The sequence below is a fragment of the Crocodylus siamensis genome, chromosome 2 (assembly GCF_052110815.1).
Source record: "Crocodylus siamensis isolate JL-2025a chromosome 2, ASM5211081v1, whole genome shotgun sequence".
Taxonomy (NCBI): domain Eukaryota; kingdom Metazoa; phylum Chordata; order Crocodylia; family Crocodylidae; genus Crocodylus; species Crocodylus siamensis.
The window spans coordinates 219695518-219720320 of record NC_143396.1 but is presented as its reverse complement, the minus strand read 5'-3'; the positions used below and the strand labels follow the sequence as shown (position 1 = coordinate 219720320).

The 24803-nt window shown below is 44.8% G+C and overlaps 1 protein-coding gene across 6 annotated transcripts in view; it reads left to right on the top strand.

Moving 5' to 3' along the window:
* The window catches only part of AMBRA1 (autophagy and beclin 1 regulator 1), a 196729-nt gene that overhangs the window by 121725 nt on the left and 50201 nt on the right, over window positions 1-24803 (top strand). For all 6 annotated transcript variants that reach the window (XM_090033050.1, XM_090033054.1, XM_090033052.1 and 3 more), the window contains 3 exons: window positions 3875-3985; window positions 14306-14494; window positions 14923-15077. In XM_090033050.1, coding sequence (XP_089889176.1) covers window positions 3875-3985; window positions 14306-14494; window positions 14923-15077 — 455 coding nt within the window. The remainder of the gene's footprint in view (window positions 1-3874; window positions 3986-14305; window positions 14495-14922; window positions 15078-24803) is intronic.

The window sequence follows — 24803 nt, the reverse complement described above, 5'->3', positions numbered from 1 at the left end:
GGATTCTCTTGTATAGAGCTTTGGGTGTTCTGGCCAAGAGCATGAACCAGGGAAGACAGCCTTGCTAAGACAGTGAAGTGGGGGTGTTGGGAAAGGCTGCTGAGGTGGTAAGTCCCAGGCAGCTTGCCTGGATAGAGGCATGCATGTGTGGGAGAACAGGGCACTAAAGAGAAGGTTCTATGAGAGATGTTCCTACCCCACCAGGTTGGGATGTAATTTTGCAGGCCTCTGTAGGACAGAAAAGTTGACTATAAAAATGCAATTAGGAGCCAAGTGGTTTGGGTGGATATAGGTCAGTTTGCAAGCAAACCTGAAAGACTGGTTGCAGCAAGAGCTTAAGTCCTTGAATTGAGGTTTTCAGGTGGTTCAGTTTTCTCACTTTCCCCTTTTTCAGTGCTTGATCTGGAGTTCCAGAAGTCTCTGGCACTTGGAGAAAGGAGTGAAGTCCCCTCTTTCCTCTCTGCCCTATTCATAGTAGGGGACTGGCAGCATAGCTTCTGGAGCTTAATTGCTGGCTCAGCCACTAGTTTGTTGCCTGACTTACTAGCAGCACAGATTAACACTCCCCTACCTACCATAGGAGTTTTGTGTTGCAAACTATTTGTGTTTAATGTGGAAGCAGGTACAAGAGATGAGGAGCATGGCATTGTTCTTTAGTATCTCTGACTCACAGACAGCTCTAAATATGGGTGGGTTACTTGGGTGCTCCACAAACGTAGGCCTGTTGGAGCACAAGGCGCTGCCATGCTGAAACTGGGTGGCACTGAGTTTTCCCACATGTTGGTGGTCCAGTGTTCTCTACATGAATTTAGGCATGTACAGATGACTGGTGAGGCCTGCAGGGATAGAAGTGTTCTCTCAGATTGAGTGGTACATGGATTTAGAAGGAGATGTGTTTGCTCATGGTGTTATTGGGGAGCTTGCTAGCCTTCCCTTTTGGAACTGAAGGGTGGATACTGCTTCCTCCTCCCATAATAGACATTCTTCTCACAGACCAGGAAAGGCTCTTACTGTGCTAAATTGGATAGTCCAGGTGTAAATGCCCTGCCTGGAAAATTCTTGTCCTCTTTCCTTGCTGAGTATCTCCTTAGCTGAGAAACCCCTCTCTGACCCAGTTCTGTAGGACAGTTATTGCAGCCAGTGAGGATGGTGTTCATTACTTTTCCCACCCTGTCAGCTCCATCAATTATGTTTTTCCACACTTCCCTTTTTCTTCTCCCCTTGTTTGGGGGAGGGGGGGAGGTGGGAGGCATGGTAAACAGACTGCAGCTATGTGCAAAGGCAGACTTGAGAGTAGAACTTGCTGCTCTTTTGTGTAAGGGAGTAAGCTTCCTTCTGACAACACATCTCCTTTTCACTTCCCCAGCATTTTGTATTAATCCTGGGTGTAGAATAGTTTCATTAACACTGAATCCCGCCATTTGTGTTCTTCAGTATAGTCTTGTTCTCTGAGGAGCCCTGTGCATGGAGAGGTGGGGGGCTTAGAAGAAAGGCCCTGGGCAGATGTACAGCAATGGAAAATGTTCTTAATTCTGCTCTCCATGTGATATGTGAGTGTCTGAAAGAGACATAGAGAGACGAAGCAGAGCACAATATGGGGCTGTCAGTTGCTGGAAGCCTGGCACAACCAAGTATATATTCTAAAGCTCTGACTGCTCAATTTTGCCCTTGGCATATTGTCTGAGCTTTCGGAGGAACCAAGAACCAGGACTTAAGACAGCTTATCTATGAGAATGAGGCCAGCAGCTGCTTTTCAGTCTTCCACTTCGTTTCTCAGACTTGTTCTTGAGTTTGCTTTTCTGTCTTGTTGCCACTTTCATTTGTAGACAGAAAGTAAGCTGTGTTCGGTGCGTTTTTAAACCCTGTCTTTTAGCACCCCACCCCCCCCGCACCTTGCCCCCCAAAGCTTTCTGTTAGGAGTTAATCAGGTGGGGGGAGCAAAGGAAGAAGGAAAGAATTGAGACATCTTGGTCAGCTCACCTTGCTTGCCATTGTGCCTACTGGTGCGTAACAAGCTCCTAGCCATCTGCCACAGCATTTGTTCTGTCTGGCACATATTAGAAGTGGAACTGTCCAAGAAATTCCATCTTTTCCAATACTGCTGGTGTGGTACCCTGTACGGCTGTGCTGGAAGAACTCATCTACTGACAGTCTCATGTGTTCCTGCTTTGAGCAGGGGCTGGACTAGATGACCCTCCAAGTTCCCTTCCAACCCTGTTTTTCTATGATTCTATTTATTCTATCTTGGTAACAGTCTTGAGGGACCCTTCAGCAAAGACTAACTCCCCTGAAGTCTGGACTCTTTCATTCATTTGGCTTGATTTCTTTGTATGACTGTGTTCTTGCCTTGCACTTTTGTGTGCATGTATGTATGCCTACAGCACAAGGACTCCTTGCATGTGAAGCTATCAAGGCATTGTCTATACTAGAGTATCTCTGGTTCTTCCCATTCTCCAAAGTATTGTGCATTATTGCCTGGTGAACATTCTTTCTTATCCCTTTCCATTTTCCAAGGGCCTGTGCACAGTGGTGTCTGAGCTGTGCCATAGCCATGCCAACTTGAGACACTAATTGTTATTTATTTTTGATGAAACCCTGGTATACTTTATAACTTTATTTTTGCCCTCAATTTTCTTTACATACATTTCCAGGGGACGCTCTCTCTTTGTGCTGTGTGCTGTTTTTTGAATCTTGGGACTTTTTTTTTTTTTTTTTTAAAGTTAGGAATGGCTGAATTAGGACAATCTGAGTTTCTGCCTGCCCCCATGACAGTGGGGTGTGGCCAGCCAGAATAGTGGCAAAGAAAAGAGTAGCAAATGGGTAGCTGTTTTGAATGTCCTGTTTTCTTGCCATGTGGAGATCAAGGAAAATTAAGAAATGGAAGGGTTTCTGAATTTCTCTCAATGCTCTGGCTGCATTTACATAACTTTTTCTATAAGTCATTCATGATTTTATGAACACCTCTTTTGTGGAGTCCTGTCCTGCTACTTTAAGGAACCCAAAACGAAACATCCATCAATTGGGTACTAGTTGGTTGTCAAGTTTTTACCTCCATGTCAGGGTAAGAAGCAGTATGTATAGATGGTAACTTTACACTGTGCTTTAGAGGGTTCCTGTCCTAAAGAGCTTTTCCCTACATCATGCAGACATGGTACAGGGAAGGCAAGGGCAAAAATTAAAACAAATATATCAGATGTGTTTGCTGCTTTGATTGCTTGGAACAAAATATCCTTGTTCTGTTCCTTGTGACTTCTGCTCTCTTAAGGATCAGATCAGAATCTGGGTTCTCAATTTCATTTGAAAATATGGCCTGCTAAGTAGAGCAGGTATTGCAGACACACAGTCTCCTCCAAGGGTGGAAGGTAGAGTGGGAACAGGGAATATTCCCAACCTGTGTGGCTCTTAATATAGGAACAAATTAATTATCCAAGGGAACCATTTTAAAGGCCAAAACTCTTTGTTTCTTAGTATAGAGTGGCCTGGCTTTATAATTGCATAAGAGAATTGAGCAGGTCTGATGTACCTGGTGGGTGTTGCCAATAAAAGATACATTTGCAGCAAACAAAGATGGTTCTACCTTTGTGTTGTCATGTTTTCTCTTTACCCTCTTGTAGTCCTTCCCTCCTTCCTCATAATGTGTTCCAAGATGTTATGCTTTCTCAGTTCCCTGTCCTCTGTGGTTTATTTGTGAGGTGTTGCCATTTTTGTTAAATGTTACTTAGCTACTTTTGCTTAGGAACCCAGAAGGTTTTGTATACTGAACACAGAACATTTTTCTTATTGATTTGTCTCTTGCCCTGTGGTTTTTTGGGATGATGTGCTAGGGAACATAACCTGAAGTCAGGTTGTCTAATTATTTTCTCCCTTTGCTTAGGGGCTGTGATTGGAGATGGACAGTCTGCTGTGGCCAGTAACATTGCCAACACCACCTACCGGCTCCAGTGGTGGGACTTCACCAAGTTTGACCTGCCTGAAATCAGCAATGGTAAGTGGTAAAGGTAACTAGCCCCTCTGTTCAGATCCTCACCAACCAGAGTCTTTTTCTCAAGAAACTTGGAATTGCCTGGCATACTCTCACATCAGTGGAAACCTTAAAATAATTAGCCTAAGGAGAGGCTTGTGTGGAGCTGTGTTGAACTCATTTCTCTATTTTACTTATGTACTGCTTATTGTCTGCTTAAAAACACTTGCAAGGATCAGTTTTTATGGGGGTGTCCACTCATTGAAGCAGTACTTATAATACCTTATCTGGCAAATAGGATGAGAAGGGGTGGCTGGGGGGCATGCTGGTATCACTTTACTGGACTTGATTATAGATCTTCAAAGGTACTGAATTCTCACTGGCAAAAACTGGGCCTGGGATTTTCTAGAGATTTGGGCCATGGCCACCTTGGTTACAATACTGGGCAAAAGACTGGGCTAGTAGCTGTGACATCCAACTGCTGTCAGGAGTGATGGCGATCGGGATCATCTCAAATGGAGTTGCACCTAAACTGCTTGGCTGTGGGTATAGGATGAGGTCAGTATTACTGAATCTTTCTTTGCCTTAGTTCTCTCCATAATATAATGGAGTTGCAGTGTATTCCTTGACTGTAGACTGCAGCCTTCAGCAACTTTAGCACTCTTTGAACGCTATATTTGTATATGTGGTGCATAAGACTGCCAAAGCTTAAGAGTAGAGTTACCCTACCTCTTTGCACTCTTCCAATCCCCACCCTCAGGTCATTTTGAGGTAATATTTCAAAGAGTTAGCCAGCTCTGTAGGAAATGAAAAAACCTGTTTCTAGAAGTTGCCCCTTCATATTGTCTAGAAGAGCTAATTTAAATGGTATCTTATTTGTCCTCAAGAAGCATTGCATCTCTGGGGAAGGAGCAGCTAGTAATCTTGAGGAGTTGTGGGCATTACTAGATGCCATTGTGTCCGTGCTTCTGCAATGTGTTACCAGGTACCGGGCCAGCAGTTGGATTAATTTGTCATGCTAATCTGGCGGTTTAGTCTGAAGAGCAGAACTGTGCCCAAGGACAGATTGTTGACCACAGGAAATGTTCCCACTATTAGTCGCAAGTCTTGGCAGAGGGATCAGAAGGAAAAGCTGAGATTGGGGAAAATTAAACTTTGTCGGTTTAAATCCTTTTGGGACTCTCCACGAGCTTTAATGTGTTTTGAAAAGAGGTACAGCTGCTAATAGCTCTTCTGGCCTCATCTGACTGCCAAGGAGCAGTTCTGTTGGTAATATTTTGTGCAAGGTGTTTGTATGTGATTTATGGAGCCCCATAGAAAAGAAGAACCATCTGCTCCTTGAGGCATGAATATTTCAAACTCCTTCTCTTCCTCCCCTGTTGGGACACTTCTATTCAGATATTTATAATTAACAGGCTGCTGGACTTGAGGATTTCTCAGTCCTCTGTTATCATCATGCCTGTCTGCAAGCTGAGTCCCTGCTGCAAGACTGTCCTGTGCCCATCTGGCTCTCTGTACTGTGCCTATCCAATGACTGGCTCCAGGCTGCCGAAGTTTTGGGTTTTTTGTTTTTTTTTGGAAGATACTCAGTTTTTTTGTTTTCTGTCTTTTCTGCTCCTCACTTGCTGCACCCAGCTTTGGCACATGTACGTCTTCCAGCTGTATCTGTTTTTCCAGGGTCTAGGTGGGAGGGTGAAGATAGAGCAGCTGCTTTCATTCTAAAACAGGCACTTGCCAAGCCTGCTTATGTGCTAAAGCAAGGTTAGATGCTTATTGGCTAAACCAGTGGGATGCTAAAGAGCCTGTGGTTAACTAGAACTGCTGCTCTTCCAACTTCTGTAGTGAGACATACTCCTGAGCTGTAAAACTAAGGCCTGGTGATCTAAAGCAAAGGGGACAGTGCATAGCATTGCAAATCACTAGTTCCTGAGCAGCAGTTAGCTGTCGCCATACTCTGTGGTCCTGAACAGATTCTTCTCTTTGCTTTCATTTCTTCACGTACTGCACCAGCTTAACTAAAATTACTCCAATACATTTATGGGCAATGTTATTGTGATATGGAACATAGAGTATTGGCTTATCTCTTGCCTTTAAATTTTCAGGTGGACACTGAATAGCATGGCCATACACTCCAGTTTGGCTGGAATGGTCCCGGATTTCGAAGGCCAGTCCTGGCCAGTTGGTGAAAATTAAAATGAGAGTTCTGAAATTGCAAGGGCGCAGTCTGGCAGAGCAGCATGGCGTGCCAGGTGGGCATTCACCACTGCTGCCTGCCTGGTGCATCATGTAGCTCTGCCTCTGCTTCCAGCAGTGCTGCTGGATTAGTGGGGTGAGGAAGAGTGTCCCAGACTTCCCATGGTCCCATATGGTCATCCTAATGCTGAAGCAGTAGTAAACAGATTTAAATGAAGTGAAGCATGTCCACGAAGGAATTTGCTTCAGCAATTTCTGCTTACTAGGAATTTGACACCTCCAGTAGAAACTTCATTACACTGTTCCTCTGCCACTATTGGTGAAGGGAGACTTGGAATCTTCTTTCAAATTCTGTTATATATCTTGCTCAAGTTAGGCATGTTAGGCTTAATCCCTCAGGCAGGTTCTATCTACTAGTACTTATTTAAAATTGCCTTTGGAGTTTATGTGGGGGAATTATTCTTCTGTCACATAATAAAATATTAGAAAATGCTATGTAGGATTGCTCTGCAAATGTTAAAATAGCTGTTGTGGTCTATCTCAGAGATGGTTGTATTCTAGTTGTTGGGGGGTCAATAGTCCCTACTTTAACAGTCTGTGAAACACAGAGCAATTTTCTGGAAGATAGTATCATTAACAAAGTAAGTTGGAAAAAACATTTTTCTTCTAGCTCTCCCCTGTCCACAAGCAGCTATCCCAGTGCTGAGGGTATGAAAGTCAAGGGAAAATGTTGTGAAGCTTTAACACACTAGAAGGAGGTAGAGGGAAGGAGCTTCTCAAAACATGCTTCAGGTGGGAAACTGAATCCCTCGCAGGAAAAGCAACTCATAATAATATAAGAAGTGACATGCTGGGTCAGACCAATGATCCATCTAGCCCAGCATCCTGTCTCCAACAGTGTCAGGGATAGATGCTTTAGAGGGAGAGCAGTATTGGCTTATGGATACCAGGGAAAACATTTCTAACCATTCTGGTCAATGCCTATTAATACAGCTATCATCCATAAATTTGTCTAGTCTTTCTGAACTTGACTATGCTGTCTGTCTTTCTCCCCTCCTGTGGCAAAGAATTCCACAAGTTAACTCTGCAGTGCATTAAAAAGTACTTCCACTTGTTAATTTTAAACCTGTTTATGATGGTTTCTGTGGATTTCTCCTGGTTCTAGCATTTGGGGACTTGGTGAATGACAATTCCCTGTTCACTTTGTCCATAACCTGCATGATCCTATAATTCTGTCATATCCCCCCTCCGCCACCTCCTTTCCAAGCTAGAGAGACCTAGCCTTTTTAGTCTTTCCTGATATGGCAGTTGCTCCATCTCTGTTATAATTGTGGTTGTCCTTCCAATTCTACTACATCCCTTTTGTGATGTAGAGATCAGAACTGCAGAGTAGTCAAGATGTGAGTGTCATGGATTTATATGATGGCATGATGATGCTCTCCATTTTGTTTTCAGTTCCCTTCTTAATGATGTCCAACATTTTATTGGCTTTTTGGGTCACTGCTGCACACTGAGCTGATATTACAGAACTGTCTACGGTGGGGGGGTATTTTTCCCCATGTGCTTTACCTTGCACTTGTAGAGACTGAAGTTCATTTGCCATTTTATTTTTTTGCCCACCTATTTACCTAGGTGAGGTCTTTCTGCAGCTTCTCTCTGTCAGCTTGGGATTTGACTACCCAGAATAACTTGGTATCATCTGCCAGCTAGGAGATTTCACTGTGTACCCCCATTTCCAGATTTTCATCTGTACATAGCCAACAGCTTTGACTGTTTCTTCAGTCCTGGTCTCACAGGAAGTGGTATCCAGGGCTGTTCAGATGTGGTGAGACTGCAGGCCCCAGATGACACCAGCATGTGTTGTACAGGCTGCATGCTGTGGGGGTGGGCCCCTAGGACCCCCTCACTGCACGGGCTGCTCCAGCAGCATGCAGACCCCCCATCCTCAGCCATGCAGGCTACATTAGCAGAACTTGAACTGCCAAGGAGGCGGCTGGACGTAGAACGCCTCTGTGCCAGGCTCCTCCTGCCTCCCTCCCAGCCTGGCTCCACAACCGCGTGCCCTGTTGCCCTGGCCCGGCCCCAAGGCTTCCCCAACTCCGCGTGGGAACTTACCTCGTGCCTCTGTCCACCACGCATGTGGGCAGGGTGCGGGCCATGCTGCAGCCCCCCGGCCATGTGCCATGGCAAGGTGCGGAGCCAGAGAAGAAGTTGAACGTGCTGTCCCCAGGTCGTCTAATCAGGCACGGCTGGGGCAGCCCCATGCCGCGCAGCCCTCGGGGCAGCGGTGGCAGGACCTGGCTCACTGATGTGCCCAGCCCCGTAAGGGTAAGCAGCTCCCTTCCCCTCGCTGTTGGCTGGGGCCGCAGGCCGGCCCTGCCTGCCTCGCCTTGCTGCCGCCATCACGGCTCTGCGCTCGGCAGCAGCTCTGCGCTTGGCGGCAGCTCTGCACTCTGCAGCAGCGGAGGCAGCTCCGCTGTGGCTGTGTGCTCCGCGGCAGCAGCTCCATGCTCTGCTGCAGTGGTGGTGGCTCCGTGGCCAGATAAAATGGCTTGGCGGGCTGCATGGCAGCCTGCAGGCTGCATGTTGGACAAGCCTGTGTTAGAGAAACGAGCCCTACTCTCAGATTAAGTGATTCAAAAGTCATCTCAGCAGCAGGATCCTATGAAATGTGAATTTGCTCCAGGTGTTGGAGGGAGGGGAGTACCCTAAACTTTTAAAAAGAAGGACAGTCAATAGTCCCTGGGGATAAAAACTGAAAAAAGCACCTGTCTTTCTCGTTGGTATCTTTTTTTTTTTTTTTTTTCTGTTTTACAAATAAACTCAGAAATCCCCCCTCTCACCTTTCATTTTAATGACTGACTTCCTTGTGACTGCACCATAACCATTAATTGTGTTAACAGTGGGCTAGGGAACTTTTCTCAGCAAAAGCAGAGCTAATTTTTGTTGTTTATTTCATGTTCTTTGGATGTTGCTAGTTAATATTTCTTAGCAACAAGTTAGCCATATCCAGTAAATAAATGGATAAAATTTGATGCATGATGTTTTAAAATGCCCCCTTCCAAATGAGAAACTAAGGTAGGTGGAACTTAATTGTTTGTGCATGTCCCTCTTGGAGATACTGTGTCTTCTTGGGCTGCCGATTGCATAGCATTTTGATTTCCAGCAGCTTTGGGTAAACTGGGCTTCTTTTACCTCACTTAACCACAAGCCATAAATACATCTTCATCTGTAACATGGGTCAGGAAGGAGACGGTCAATAACCTCTGATTTATAAATCCCTCTCCCCTGCTGCAAAAGGAATTTGAATAAACAATTATATCAGTATACTGAAGCCCATCAGCCTTCAGAGCAGATGGGAATGGGTAGGGTATTATAGCTACCATTGTTTTTGGAGTTACCTTTAGCAAACGCAGTGTTGTTCTTGCTGGTGTTCTGGACCTTCATCAGTTTTAAGCATAATTAATGTGATAGGTGTAAGCACTTAGAGTTGGCAAACCAGCTTGATTAATTTGTTCTGTGATATTTTGTTTGCTCTGTCCTGTCAACTCGGTGACTCCATTAGCAGTGCAAAAGAAAACAGGAGATGAAAGGGCAGCCTAGTCTCAAATGATTTTTCTGAACTAGCAGACTTTCCCTGAAATCTTCTGTGTTGGCTGTATTCCCATAAAGCAGGCCCCAGACTCCAAGGAGTTAACTTCATAGAAACTTCTGAGGGAAACAGATCTCTGCCTACCTTGACCTAAATGTTTCTGAAATCCCCTTACCTATGAGTAGGTACCAATATCTATCATCTTCCAGGGTGTGCTGAGATCTGTACCTCTTTCCAGTGAAGAAAGTTTCCATTCACTTTAGGATCCCTCATGTTGAGTATCATTGCTACATCTACCCTTATTCTTTGTAAATGAGGAAAGCAAAAAGCACCTTCACAATGTCAGCATGAATAAAATCCAAAAGGATTGAAATAAAGGACACTTTTCTTATACTACATCTGACATCTGTGATTTATTACGTTTTATCTAAACACGCATCAGGGGGTAGATATCTCACTTCTGGTGATGGAGCTTGCAGTCTGTGTTGCTGAGAGGGCTTCACCATATGCAGCAAACTTAAAAAAGAACATCACAATCCTTTGGGTGCCATTGGGGACAGCTAAATGAAGACCTATATTTGGAGTATAGCAGTGCAGTTGAATAAGATGTTAGTTTGCACAGTTACAGAAAAGAAATGACGTTGAAAAATATGCTGTTTGATAAATGCCATCTCGCATGAATTGTTTCTCTTGGGTCACCCTACCTCAGACAGGATACAACAGGAATAGAAGTATTCATAGATATATAAGGAAAATGATTAGAGAGCGAAAAGATTGTGACTGTTTTTCTTGGAGAGGAGATGCATAGACCATATTACAGGTACATACAATTATAAATGGTAGAGAAAAGGTAATCAGGGTAATTTCTCCTATTTTATAATGTGAGAGCAGAAGGACATTCAATAACATTGAAAGGCAAGAATTTTAAGCCTGAGGATTTAAAATTTTTAATTTTTATATATATACTGTGCAATTTACTTCTACAGGGTAACAGTGAATATGGTAGAAGTGGATGCTGAAAAGACTGGATATTTCTATGGATAAGAAAACAACAAAATATGGGACACATTATGAAGAAACTAAATAGTCAAAAGTTAGGAAGAGATGTGTGCTTTCCAGAAGGCGATCTCTTTAATTTATGAAGATTAGGAAGAAACTTTCCCTTTTCACAGATTATTCTGTAAGTGCCTACTGGGGTGTTCCTTGCACTTCTTCCTGAAGGACCATGTAGCAGCTAATGTCAAGAACTAGAGAATGGACACACAGGCCTCTTGCTATGATCTGGTATGACAGGTCCCAAGCTCCACTGTCTTATTTGCCCTTTGAACACTGGGTGACAGTGGTGCGAGCACTGGGGAGATGAGATAATATCCTGATCTGGAGACACAAGGTTATGGGGCACAGTTGTTTGAGATGTAGAACAAAGAATTACACCCATACTGTGCAGCAGAAATAATTTAGACATGGGATAGTTATTTCTTTGGGGCTCAGAAATAGTTTGGCTTTAATCATCTCTCTTCAGTAGCTGGTGAATAATTGGAGTGGGTTTCTGTGTAATTATGGTTTTACCTGTCTCCCAAAATACACCATTGCCTCTTCCCATGAATGCTTTTGCTTTGTGACTACTCCTTTGTTGTGCCTTGCTTACCTGCTCAGGGAGAGCAGAATTTGACAGTGAGAAGAGGGGGAAGGGGCTGTCAGGGAAAGACGTTTGGAGAAGCAGAGGGTAAAGGGGTTATCTGACCCCCACCCCCCCCAATTTATTTTTCCCGTTGTAGGAGTGAGAAAGGGACAAATTCAAGGGAAACCTTCAATAATTAGATTCTGTACCTGACAAATTACAACAAATGTATAAATGTTCCACATATACAATCTAATTACGGGGCGGGGGGGTCATCTTATAATCAGGGCCATTGTATATTTGAGTAAATACTTTATTACTGCTCCCCTGTCCTACTAGAAACTATTTCACCTGAGGCTCCATAGGACTTTGGTTCCTTTCGCTGTTCCATCATGTTTGTAGCTCATATTCATCTGTGATCAACTTATAACCTCCAGGTCTTTTTCTACTTCTGTCATTGCCCACTAACAAGCTCCCAGGTTATTGCAGATATTCTTATGAGTCCTGAAGTGCAAAACTGCACTTCGTACCACTGCATTTCATTTGGGTTGATTTTTGAGTTGGGTCCTTTGGAAAGTTACGCCAACCATACCCAGCAGACTTCTTTTTTTAATAAACTCACAAGGTGTTCAGCTTTGGAAGTGTTTGATATATTCAGTATATTTGGTGATAGCCACATTTGTGATCGCTTGAAGGCCTGTTAAGGCAAGAAAGGCTTCTGTGTACTTTGAGTTTTGGCAGAGCTCCATAGGACCCTGAAGCTAATGTGCATAAGACAAGGTGTTCAGCTGCATGGTCTCCAAACAGTTCTACTTCCTGCTATTTAAAATTAATAGATTGAAAAAATCCTGTAATCTAGATGTTACAAGTTCTGGAAAATGAAGTTTTCAGGTATGGACATAGAATTTACTACCATGTCAAAGCAGGGTGAAGCCTTTGCATCTGCTGCTGCACAGTAACTGTCTGTTGCATGCTCTTACACCCTGAGAAATGGAAAATAACCACAGTAGCTTAACCCTCCTACACTAAGCAATTGTTGCAAAGCAGCTGGTGAAGCCCTGTTCCCTTCAGCCCAGTGGTGAATTGTTCCTGTGTCCACACCCTTCATTTTCTTTATTTTTATAAAGAGCCTGTGGAGTTCCACCCTTAACTCTGTTGAGCATATTTTGCAGTTAAGCCCTCTAAGTTCTAAACTGCTACAGTTTTAAATTTCATGGAAAAATTTAACCAAGTCCCTGAGAGATGCACGTGGCCGGAGGTACGGAGGCTCGGAGAAGAGAAATGACTGGCATAGTCACGTGCCAGATCCGTGGCAAAAGTGGGAGTAAAACTCAGGCCTCCTGGCTCCCAGCCTTGTGTTGCCTTGTTAATAATCGCATTGTTTCTTAAATACAGCATCATATAGTACATCTCCTCTTCTCACTTATTTTATATCTTGGAATAATTAATTAGTGGACCAAAGATGAAGTATTAGGGCTGATCAGAGGAGAGTACTTTGCCAGTGAAAATTGCCCTTTCTGGCCAGCCGTTTCTAGGGTAGATTTGGAATGCTGCTGTCAAATGTAAGTGGGTTTTTTTTCCCCACCTGGAGGACAGAGTGCATTTTATCTCTCATTTATTGAAGATAAAGGGAACATAGCTTAGGGGCTGGCAGGTCTGTATGGAATGTGGAGATTAGACAGGTTTACCAGCTGTTAGTGGCACCCGTGCTGAATTTTGAGATTGAGGACGTCTCACTTTTTGTCTGGCTGTTTAATTTGATTGTGTGCATTTTAATATCCAAAGCCAAAGTTTCTCATGTATTCAGCATGGGATGCAGGTTAATGTGGAGATTCTCACTGAGATCCCTTTTCAGAATTTGCCATTACCTGGGCCCCCTACTTCTGTTCCATTCATAAACACAAAACACTGTTGTGGCAGCTACCACAGTTACTGATGTGGAAAAGTAAATATCAGGAGAGTAGCTAAAGGCAGTAAGTATCTTATAATCCATTTAGTAGACTGACACAAGGAAGAGCCAGAACCATATAAACAGCTAGTATGCCTTGGATTAAAGGTGCCCAAAGAGGCTAGAGTTGGTAACTCCTGTTCTAAAGCATGCCAACCTTAGCAAGGTATAATCTCAGTCTGAAAAACATGTTGGATGTAATTGTCTTTAGGTCTCAGGTTTATAGTTGACGATTTTGAGAAGGGGAGTGGATCTAATCCAGTGGTTCTTTACCTTTTCGGGATCAGGGAACACCATCACTGTTTTTTTGAATGTGGCAGCACCCCAGGCTGAGAACCACACCTGTCACTGGCTCAGTTTATCTCAGTGCTTCTCAGCTGGGTTCTGCTGCCTCCAGATGAAATTGCCCCATGTGCCTGCTGTTATGGCCAGCCCACAAAGAGCTATGCCATGTTCATGTACCCCCTGTGCATTAGGGTTCTCTAATCAGCCTAAAGCAAGCAGGAGCTGCCTCATGCTGTGTAACCCTTCCTGATCTGATGCTCCCTGCATTCTTCCTAGAAGCCAGTGGGTGGGACAGTTACACCTGCACCTGTTTCCAGAAGGAACGTAGGGGGCTTCAGACCAGGAAGCACTGCACAATATCTGGCAGCTTTTCTCCCTCTTTAAGCTGTTTAGAGAGCCGTAATGCCAGGAGAATAAATGGGGTGGATATTACCTGGCTACTGCTGCTGTGACACCCATAAGGGTACCCCAGTTGAGAACCAGTGATCTAATCCCAGGCCCATCAAAAAAACCTGATCTCCATTTAGGAATAGGTTGTTCTTGAGCATCATTCTTAACACTTTATAACCTTTATTTTGCAAGGGGGGGGGATATCTGTAGCCCCTTCTGTATACAATATACTTTCTCTGGTTCTAGACTTGAGCTCGTCTTCTTCTCTGCTACCATCTTTACTCCTTTAACCCTTGTTCTTTTCTTTCTTTGCAGCCTCTGTAAATGTGCTTGTTCAGAACTGCAAGATTTACAATGATGCCAGCTGTGATATCTCTGCAGATGGGCAGCTCCTGGCAGCCTTCATTCCCAGTAGTCAGCGGGGCTTTCCTGATGAAGGAATACTGGCTGTGTATTCTCTGGCACCCCACAACCTGGGCGAGATGCTCTATACAAAGCGATTTGGTAAGCAATCATCAAGAGGATGGTTGGAATGCATCAAAATACATTGATTTGAAGGTCACAGTGATGTAACATGTCACTGCTGCAAAGATCATCCTGTTGCTCGCATTTTGATCAGACAGAAATTACGTTGCAGCGGAGATGCTTGAATTGCTGGAGGCCTAGTTTGTTGAACACAGTTCTCGTATATAAAGGTGCTGCTATGAAGAGGTTCCACCAGTTACTGGAATGGCTAAGGGGGGGGCATTGCCATATGAATACTCTTTGCTGAGTCTTATCGGGTAGTGGCAGGGCTTTTCCTAAATTTTTGTACAGTGAACACTGAAGAAATAGCCTGTGACAGGTGTGGGGAAGGAACAGTTCAGCAGGGAAGTAGATGAGCAAGGGGCTGTGCAGTTCCTCAGATGTAACCTGTTATGTTCTTTCCCCAGGTCCCAATGCCATTTCTGTGAGTCTGTCTCCAATGGGCAGGTATGTGATGGTCGGGCTGGCCTCCCGACGCATCCTGCTGCACCCTTCCACAGAACACATGGTGGCTCAAGTCTTCAGACTGCAGCAGCCACATGGTGGAGAAACTTCCATGAGGGTGAGTATTCCTCTGCTTCCACAGCATTTCATTACACTGAAAGTCTTACTAGCTGGCTCTGTTGCTCAGTGCTGAGGTGGCTGACTTATGGTACCAAAAGGGTTTTATTATTTAGTTACTCAATAAAGTAATTGAATAATAATTTGCTACCACTTCAGCACTGAGCCACTTCAGCACTGAGCCACAGATTTCTTCTAAGCAACTGCATGCCATAAGCAGTTGCTACACTTGTCATATGAAGGCCTATTCTCTGAAAGTGTACTGAGATTTAGATTCTAATAGGAGTCTTGTAGTTTTATGTTTGTAACCTGCCTTTTACTAGGGGTATCCCGTAGTTGAATGTTACCTTTGCCAGGGAGCAGTACCTGGTAGGCACTCTGCTGGGCAATGACACACCCACTTTTGCTAGGATGCTGGGTGGGGTATTGGTCTTATTAAATGATACTTTTTTAAGAGTGCCTGACACAGAGAGGAGCTTCTCGTGATTTGGGGAAGGCCCAAAGCCTTGTTCTGTGCCTCATCTCATCAGAGGCTGTGCTTATCTCATCAGAAACGCTTATACAAAATAATTGCACTTTTGTTGCTTTTCTCCCCCAAGTGGCTATCTTCTAGTTAGTTTAACAGAAATGCTAAGGCTGTGAATGGGGTATTACCTTTTGGTGTGGGAGTAGGTTTCCTGTGCTGCTCTGTGGAAGAACCAGGCTGTCAGCCTCAGTACATGTCATTTGCATAACCCCTTTATCTTCTCCCAAAGCAATGGGCAAACTAAACGAAATATACACAGATCACTTCTATCAGCTCTGTAATGTAATCCCTTCAGCACTAAGACAGTAGCTCAACAGCAACAGTACACAAGTTTTGGATGGTAAGTGAGGATGAAAATCATGGCCAACTAAAACTGCAGAAAAAATGCTGAGGAAGCAAAATTATTCATCTATTGGAGGGGAAATCTGGATGTGATGCTCCATAAGTTGGGTGAATCATCATTGAATATTCTGTTCTGTCAGGAGTTTAAGACCAGGACTTTTTGTTTTCTGTGGGGTTTTTCTTTTAAATCATCTCATTCTGACTGGTGGAAGCTTGACACTGTACAATACCTTTCATCTCAACAGACACCTGTAAATAATTTGTTTCTCTGAATGATACCCCCCCCCCCTTCTTAAAGCCTTTTCTGATATTTTTTGGAGAGCTTTCCCAGCATGAAAGCTCTAAGGCAGGGGTTTTCAACCTTTTTGGATCAATATACCCCTGGCAGTCGGATGTGGGAGGAGTGGCACGTGGCCAAACATGGACTGGCAGCAGCTGCTGTGTATGAGCTTCCCCTGCATCCGGCCGGGCAGGCAGTGTGTGTGGAATGATGCGTGGTTGCGCTCTGTCCCTAACTGCCTGTGTGTACCCCCTAGGGCCTTCTCAAGTACCCCCGGGGGTATGCGTACCCTGGGTTGACAATCCTTGCTCTAAGGCTTGCTTTTTGTAGGAATTGCAGGGGATGATAAATTGCTTGGCTCTGTAGTCAGTTTTCAAAATATTGCTGTCATGAAACAGAGAGGGGGACACCTCCATGAAGCTCGCATACAGTTTAGCAGTCAGGTGAGGCAGAGCAGATTCTTGCCTTCATTCGGTACTCAATATTAACAGACCAGATGAGATCAGCAATGACTGTATTCATAGCTAGCCACAGCAGATGACTCCCATCAACACTGTTTTTTTTTTGGTTCCATTCTGTCATCTTTCTTAGTTTAGACATTAGGATGGAAAACCAACAGACTGCATAGGACTGTAAGGGACTACCAGGGGTCTTTGAGTCCATTTTCCTGCCCTCAGAGGCTGCCGTCTCAACCACTGAATCCAAAAGAGTGCACAAGAACATCTCCTTCTTGCTCTTTGCCACACCACTAGCCACAAAACACTTCCCAACACAGTATCACAAACTTATGTTCTCTATTCCAAAAGAACAAAAGCTGCAAAGCGTTGTGATAAAAGAAGAACAAGATACATTGTCAGCAGTTGGATAGCTAAGCAAAAGCTTTGGTGGCATGACAGGGTAGCCAGGGACTGATGTGGATTGGGCATGCAGCCAGGCACTCCTAAGAAACAAATCAGAGACAGTTCAGTGAGCGTGCAAGGAGGTTACATCCTTTTCAAATATGCACTGGCGTAGTACCCTGAATATGGATATGACATGTAGCAGCATCAGTTTCACTATCAAATATAGGTGCGCCCTTTCCAGTCACTCTCTTATACTAGTTCATAAAAGTTAAAAATGGGAAAAGTTCAAGTGGCTCATAATCACATTTGCTCCCATCAAAAGTCAGGACAGGATAGTTTTGGAGCATCTATACAGTTTGACTGTAAAGCACTAGTAAATCAGAGGTTTTACCTTTCTTTGGGAGGCTGTTTGAGGGCCACCTCTTTTTAATTATGGAGAAATATTCCCAAATCTTCAGTTTGAATTTTCCTTCCAAGTTCTTTTTCATTATTCTTATTTATTATCCCCTTGAAGCAGTTAAAACATCCTCTCCCTTCTTAGTATTTACACCCTTCAAATAGTTGTCGATACTTATTCTGTCCTGCTTTTAATCATCATTTAGTGAAGCAATAAATTGTTGTTCCTTTTATTTTTCTTCATACCTTAATCCTCCAGCCTCTTTCTTACTTTTTTGTCTTGCTCTTCTGAATTCTCTTGAGTGTCTATTTCTTTCCATTATTGGGATATGCTGAAATATGTGTAATGTGCTAGTTATGATCATACCAGACCTCTATAGAGGGGCATATTTCCTGCTTTCTCTGGAACGTGAGAATTCAGTGTATGCAGTCAAACTGACAGCAGTGTTTTTTGTCTGTTTTTTGCCACTCAGCCTTATGAAGCCCTATTCAATATGCCCACTCTTTCTTTTCAATCTCTCTCTTTTTTTTTTTTTCTTGTATTGCATGACCTCCTGAGGTTTCTCCCTCCAGTTGGGTATCTAGATTTTGAACTAGCTATATTTTTGAGGTTTAATTCTGTGTTAGCTTGTACCAAAGCTTTCTCTCGTGCGTGGATGACCTCTACCTGACCCAAGAAGTCTATGGGCCAACGAGAGGCAAAGCGCTGCTTGACCTGGTACTGGCTACGGGGGATGACCTAATCAGCGACCTAGTGATTGATGGGAAGTTGGGTGACAGCGACCACGAGCTGATCACCTTCACCATCCGCCGTAAAGCTGGCAAGTCAGTCAGCAACACAGAAGTCCTTGACTTCAGAAAAGCCGACTTTGACAAGCTCAAGAGGCTTGTCGGTCAGGCCGTCAGGGACCATGACCCCAGGGAGATGGGAGTTCAAGAAGAGTGGTTGCTTCTCAAGGAAGCGATCCTCAGTGCACAAGCTAAATCTATTCCAACACGGAGGAAAGGCAGCAAGAAGACACAGCAGCCCCCCTGGCTCTCCAGAGACCTAGCGGACCTACTGTGGCTAAAAAGGAAAGCCTACAAAGGATGGAGGACGGGATTCACCTCCAAGGAGGATTACTCCGCGCTGGTCCGATCCTGCAGGGACCAAACCAGGAAAGCCAAGGCTGCAACTGAACTCCAACTAGCTTCAGGCATCAAGGACAACAAAAAGTCCTTTTTCAGATATGTGGGGAGCCGGAGGAAAAGCAAGGGCAATGTTGGACCCCTGCTAAACCAGATGGGGCAACTGACAACTGACGCCCAGGAAAAAGCCAACCTATTAAATAGGTACTTTGCGTCAGTCTTTCATCAGTCACACATGGGACAGGGAAATCTGGGTGAGGGGAATCCCCTACCCTCCGTCAATGCTGACCTCGTGAAGGAACACCTTGAGAAGCTGGATACCTTCAAGTCAGCTGGCCCTGACAACCTGCACCCCAGGATACTCAAGGAGCTGGCAAGCGTCATAGCCCAGCCCCTGGCACGGATCTTTGAAAACTCCTGGCGCTCTGGTGTAGTGCCCGAAGACTGGAAGAAGGCCAATGTGGTGCCGATCTTCAAGAAAGGGAGAAGAGTGGATCCGGCTAACTACAGGCCCATTAGCCTGACTTCAAACCGGGGGGGAAGATCTTAGAAAAGTTTATTAAGGAGGCCATTCTTGAGGGACTGGCCCAGGCTAACATTCTAAGGGACAGCCAGCACGGGTTTGTTGCGGGTAGGTCTTGTTTGACCAATCTCATTTCCTTCTATGACCAGGTGACCTATCACCTGGACAAGGGAGAAGAGATTGATGTCATATATCTTGACTTCAGAAAGGCTTTTGATCTGGTATCCCATGATCACCTCTTGGCCAAACTGCCCAGTTGTGGCCTTGGCTCCACCACGATCCGCTGGCTGGGAAATTGGCTTCGTGGTCGGACCCAGAGGGTTGTGATTGATGGCAATCACTCATCATGGTGCCCTGTAACCAGTGGGGTCCCTCAAGGCTCTGTCCTGGGACCCATACTGTTCAACATCTTCATTAATGATGTGGACATTGGAGTTAGGAGTGGACTGGCCAAGTTCGCCGATGACACCAAACTTTGGGGCAAAGCATCCACGCCAGAAGATAAGCGGGTGATCCAGGCTGACCTGGACAAGCTCAGCAAATGGGCAGACGAGAACCTGATGGTGTTTAACACCGAAAAATGCAAGGTTCTCCACCTTGCGAGGAAAAACCTGCAGCACCCTTATAGGCTCGGCCGTGCTACGTTGGTTAGCACTACAGAAGAAAAAGACTTGGGAGTCATCATTGACCACAAGATGAACATGAGCCTGCAATGCGATGCTGCGGCTAGTAAAGCGACCAAAATGCTGGCGTGCATCCGTAGATGCTTCTCGAGCAAATCCCGGGACGTCATTCTCCCCTTGTACTCGGCCTTGGTGAAGCCGCAGCTGGAGTACTGCGTCCAGTTTTGGGCTCCACAATTCAAAAAGGATGTGGAGAAGCTTGAGAGAGTCCAGAGGAGAGCCACGCGCATGATCAGAGGTCAGGAAAACAGATTTTACGATGACAGCCTGAGAGCCATGGGACTCTTTAGCCTGGAAAAGCGCAGGCTCAGGGGTGATCTGATGGCCACGTATAAGTTTATCGGGGTGACCACCAGGATCTGGGGGAACGTCTGTTCACCAGAGCGCCCCAAGGGATGACGAGGTCGAACGGTCACAAACTCCTGCAAGCCCGTTTCAGGCTGGACATAAGGAAGAATTTCTTTACTGTCCGAGCCCCCAAGGTCTGGAACAGTCTGCCAGTGGAGGTGGTTCAAGCACCTACATTGAACACCTTCAAGAGTAAATTGGATGCTTATCTTGCTGGGATCCTATGACCCCAGCTGACTTCCTGCCCTTTGGGCAGGGGGCTGGACTCGATGATCTCCTGAGGTCCCTTCCAGCCCTAATGTCTATGAAATCTATGAAATCAATGTGTTTTGACTTTTGAGGCTTTAAGCAGAATCTGGTAATTTCATAGTATGTTTTTCCCTTTTCCCAGATCACTATTAAAAATGATTAAAAAAAAAATAGGAGGACCTACTTCCAGTCTCTTACCCCACTAAAAGCCTCTACTCCTTCATGACCTTGCTTGTTTGATCATAATCCCTTGAATTTGCAGTCAATTTGAATCAATTTTGCAAGCAAGATTTTGTATGGCATTGTGTTATATGCCGCTCTGATATTCAGCTGTGCTGAGTTTCTGCCTTCTATTCATACATTCTTTGTAATAGGACCAAGACCTGAAAAATAAAGAGGAGGCATAATAAAATTGCAGGGTGTCTTTAAGTATTCTTTCATCTAGTCAGAAAAATGAGTAAATCAATAATTTGTCTAGTGTATTGTTGGATTTTTCAGTAAAACTATTATGTTGATTCAATGCTTCTGAGAGTATGTAAAAATAAAAGCACAGCCTCAATTAAGATGTTGTATAATATGCATAGCATACTCAGTTCTGACTGCTGGCTGCTGTATTCATATTCGTTTGTTTAGAAACTGTCTGCAGGGTGGCAAATGAGTAATGGAAGAAGGTTTAAGGGAAAAGGTAGTCGAGAAAGCTTCTGTCCTTTTGCTTTATAATTTTAAAACGTGTAAAAAGGAAGTGCTGTTGAACATTTGTTTAAAAGTGTAAGAGAAACCGGAGTGTAAAAAGAGTGCACCAAATTCCACTGAATCACTTAGAAGCTGTATTAGCATCTTCTGTAACAGAAAGGCCTGGTAAAGCAATTAGGCCATGCTGCAGAATCAAGCTTTGGCAAATCAGCAGAGTAGTGGAAATAGGGGCAGTTTGCCTCCACACCCCTCACTGTAAAACTCAGGAAAGTTTAAACAGTGACCTAGGTATAGATGCATTTCTGCCAATGGAAGGAGATTTTTCTGCTGCCTGAGTTGCACCATCTATTCCAGGCAGTAGAAGCTCTGCTAGCAGAAGCTTCCTTACATTAACGTAACTATATCTACACTGAAGCTTTTCTCAGCCTACCTGTTTTAGCTAAGGGTGTCATCTGTTTATTTCCCTAGCTGATCTTGTATTTATAGAACTTTGTAATGTAGATAAAAGTTTACATGATCTCAGTAGTCACAGTATACTGTGGAGAAAAGAGACTGAAAGCATGGACTCATGGGCAGGTTGCCAAGAGGTAAAGAAGGCAGAGCTTTACGGTATCTTAGATGCTCTGATACAAGTGTACATGTGCATGCATTTGTCCTGTGTTAGATAAATGCTAAACTGATAGCTTAGCCTTCCATAAAAAACTGCTACTGTGGTTTAACTTTCATCTATCGCAAGGTAAGAGCACGTACATTAGGCCTGTGCAAGTCGGCAGCAATCTGATCCGGCTTCAGATCTGGCCGCTTCGGATGGCCGTGATCCAATCCGGAGCTCCAGGCCGGGTTTCTGCCTCGATCTGGCCAAAGCAGCTCTGAAGCTTCGGAGCTGCCTCGGAGATCCAGCCATAGAGTATAATGGGGAATCAATGAAATATCTATAACCTTGTTGGCTTTTGTCCGATTTTAGATGAAACTTGCAGGGGTGGTAGCTTTTGCTGAGAGCATGAAACCTGCCAAGTTTCAGGAAGATTGGTGCAGGGGTTTGGAGGCAAGTGTACCCCACATTCTTGAAAGCCAAACTCATGTCACGGCTGTGTGTTACAACACAGGGGCATCAAAACTGCAGGGCTGGTAGCTCTTACTGAGGCCACAACTCCTGCCAAGTTTCAAGAAGATCGGTGCAGGGGTTAGGGGGGAACTGCACCTCAAGATGTGGACAAGCAAAACTCATGCCATGGGTGACACTGCACATGTTCAGGCACAGCAGGGTGACAGCTGCAGGGATGGTAGCCCCTGCTGTGGCCACGATGCCTGCCAGCTGTCGAGGAGATGGGTGCAGCGGGGTTCTGGGGCCCTGCAGCCCTAGCTGCTGACAGACAAAACTCATGCCAAGACCGTCTATCTTGGGGCAGTTGATTGTCTGTATTGATTCTTTCCTTTCTGTAGCCTGGATTTGAAGGTGCTAATTGATGCTCGTTATGTAGTAGCTAGGTCCTGTGTATTGAGCTGGTCCCTGAGTGAATCATGATTGATTGATTGGTAACTGCTAAGGCAGCAGCTTAGCAGCCAGGCCTGCAAGCAGTGTCTCCAGGCCTGGCCCCAGTTCAGACACAGTCTCACAAACACCCATGACACAAGTTTTGCTTGTCCGCAGCTTGAGGGGCAGTTCCCCCCAAACCCCTGCACCGATCTTCTTGAAACTTGGCAGGCGCTGTGGCCTCAGTAAGAGCTACCAGCCCTGCAGTTTTGACGCCCCGTGTTGTAACACACAGATGTGACAGGAGTTTTGCTTTCAATAATTTGGGGTACAGTTGCCCTAAAATCCCTGCACTGATCTTCTTGGAACGTGGCAGGCTTCATCCTCTCTGCAGAGTCTGCCACTCCTGAAAATTTCATCCAAATCAGACAAAAAAACAACGAAGTTATAGATATTTTATTGCTTCCCCATTATACCCTATGGCTGGATCTCCAAAGTGGCTCTGAAGCTCTTCAGAAGCTCTGAACCACTTTGGGAAGCCTAACAAGGCCAGCACTTCGACCCGGATGTGCTGCTTCAGACCCCAAAGCATCTAAAGCTTCTCTGGATCCAAAGCTCTGTCCGAAACCTTGTACAGCCCTAATGTACATGGACAGTTACCACAGGAAGGCAGGTGTATGATAAATCCATACCCTCGTTTTTTCATCATGGTGAACTTCTTGCATACCCATGCCCTGAAGTTACCAGGATCTCAGTTCCTTTAGGATTTCCTAAGATAAAGCTCCTAGAAACCCACTGGCTTCTAGTGTAGCTTGAGAAACATTTAACAGAACAAGGGAAGCAGAGAGATCACACTATTGCCAAGATACTGATCCCAAGTAACAGAGACCATAAACCATGGATTGTTGAACTGTATAGAGAAATTCATACCTAACTTAAGTGCTCAAACAAGCAACCTCAAGCCCTGTGGCACAGACACCAAGTGGACTTGGGGTGAAGATCGGAATAGGGAATTTGAAAAATGGAAGGAGATAGAGTCCTGAGATACTGTGACAATAAGCATAAAACAAAGTTGTCTTCAAGGAGCCAGTCAGTCCCCAGTCTAATACCAGTGCATGGGATTGTTACATCCCAAGTGCAAGACTTTGCACTTCTCCTTGTTGAACCTCATGAGATTTCTTTTGGCCCAGTTCTTCAATTTGTCTAGGTCACTCTTTGAGCACTTGGTCAATCAGGTCTGGGTAGGAAGCACTGAGAGCCCAGCTATGGAATAGTCAGGGTAAAGATCACCTGTGGCCTTATTTGAAAGGACTTGAGCTCAGTTTGTTTACCAGTTAGAATCCTAGCCCTACCTTCCAGCAAATCTACTACTCCCCGCAGCTTGGTGTCATCTGCAGACTTGCTGAGGGTGCACTATGCCATCTTCCAGGTGGAAGCTACTGAACAAAACCAGCCTCAGGACCAACCCCTGGGACACTCCACTTGATACCAGCTGAGCCTGATGCTCCAACCAGTTTTCTATCCACCTTACAGTCCATTCATCCAGCCCATACTTCCTTAGCTTGCTAAAATCAAGGTATACCACATTCACCGGTTTCCCCCACATCCACAGAGCCAGTCATCTCATAGAAGGCAGTCAGGTTGGTCAGGCATGACTTGCCCCCGGTGAATCCATGATGACTGTTTCTAATCACCTTCTTATCCTCCACGTGCTTAGAAATGGATTTCTTGAGGATCTGCTCCATGATTTTTCCAGGGACTGAGATGAGGCTGACTGGTCTGTAGTTCCCTGGAGCTTCCTTTTCCCCTTTCTTAGATATGGGCATTGTTTGCCCTTTTCCAATCATCTGGGACCTCTCCTGATAACCATGAGTTTTCAGAGATGATGGCCACTGGCTCTGCAATCACTTCAGCCAACTCCTTCAGCACCTTTGGGTGCATTGCATCTGGCCCCATGGACTAGTATATGTCCATCTTTTCTAAATAGTCCTTAACCTGTTCTTTCACCACTTTTGGCTGCTCACCTCCCCAAACTGTGTGCTGGCAGGTGCACTAGTCCAGGAGCTGACCTTGCCTGTGAAGACTGAGGTGAAAAAGGCACTAAGCACTTCAGCCTTTTCTGCATCCTCTGTCACAAGGTTGCCTCCCCCATTCAGTAAGGGACCCACACTTTCTCTAATCCTCTTGTTACTGACATACTTGTAGAAACCCTTCTTGTTATCCTTCATGTCCTTGCTAGCTGC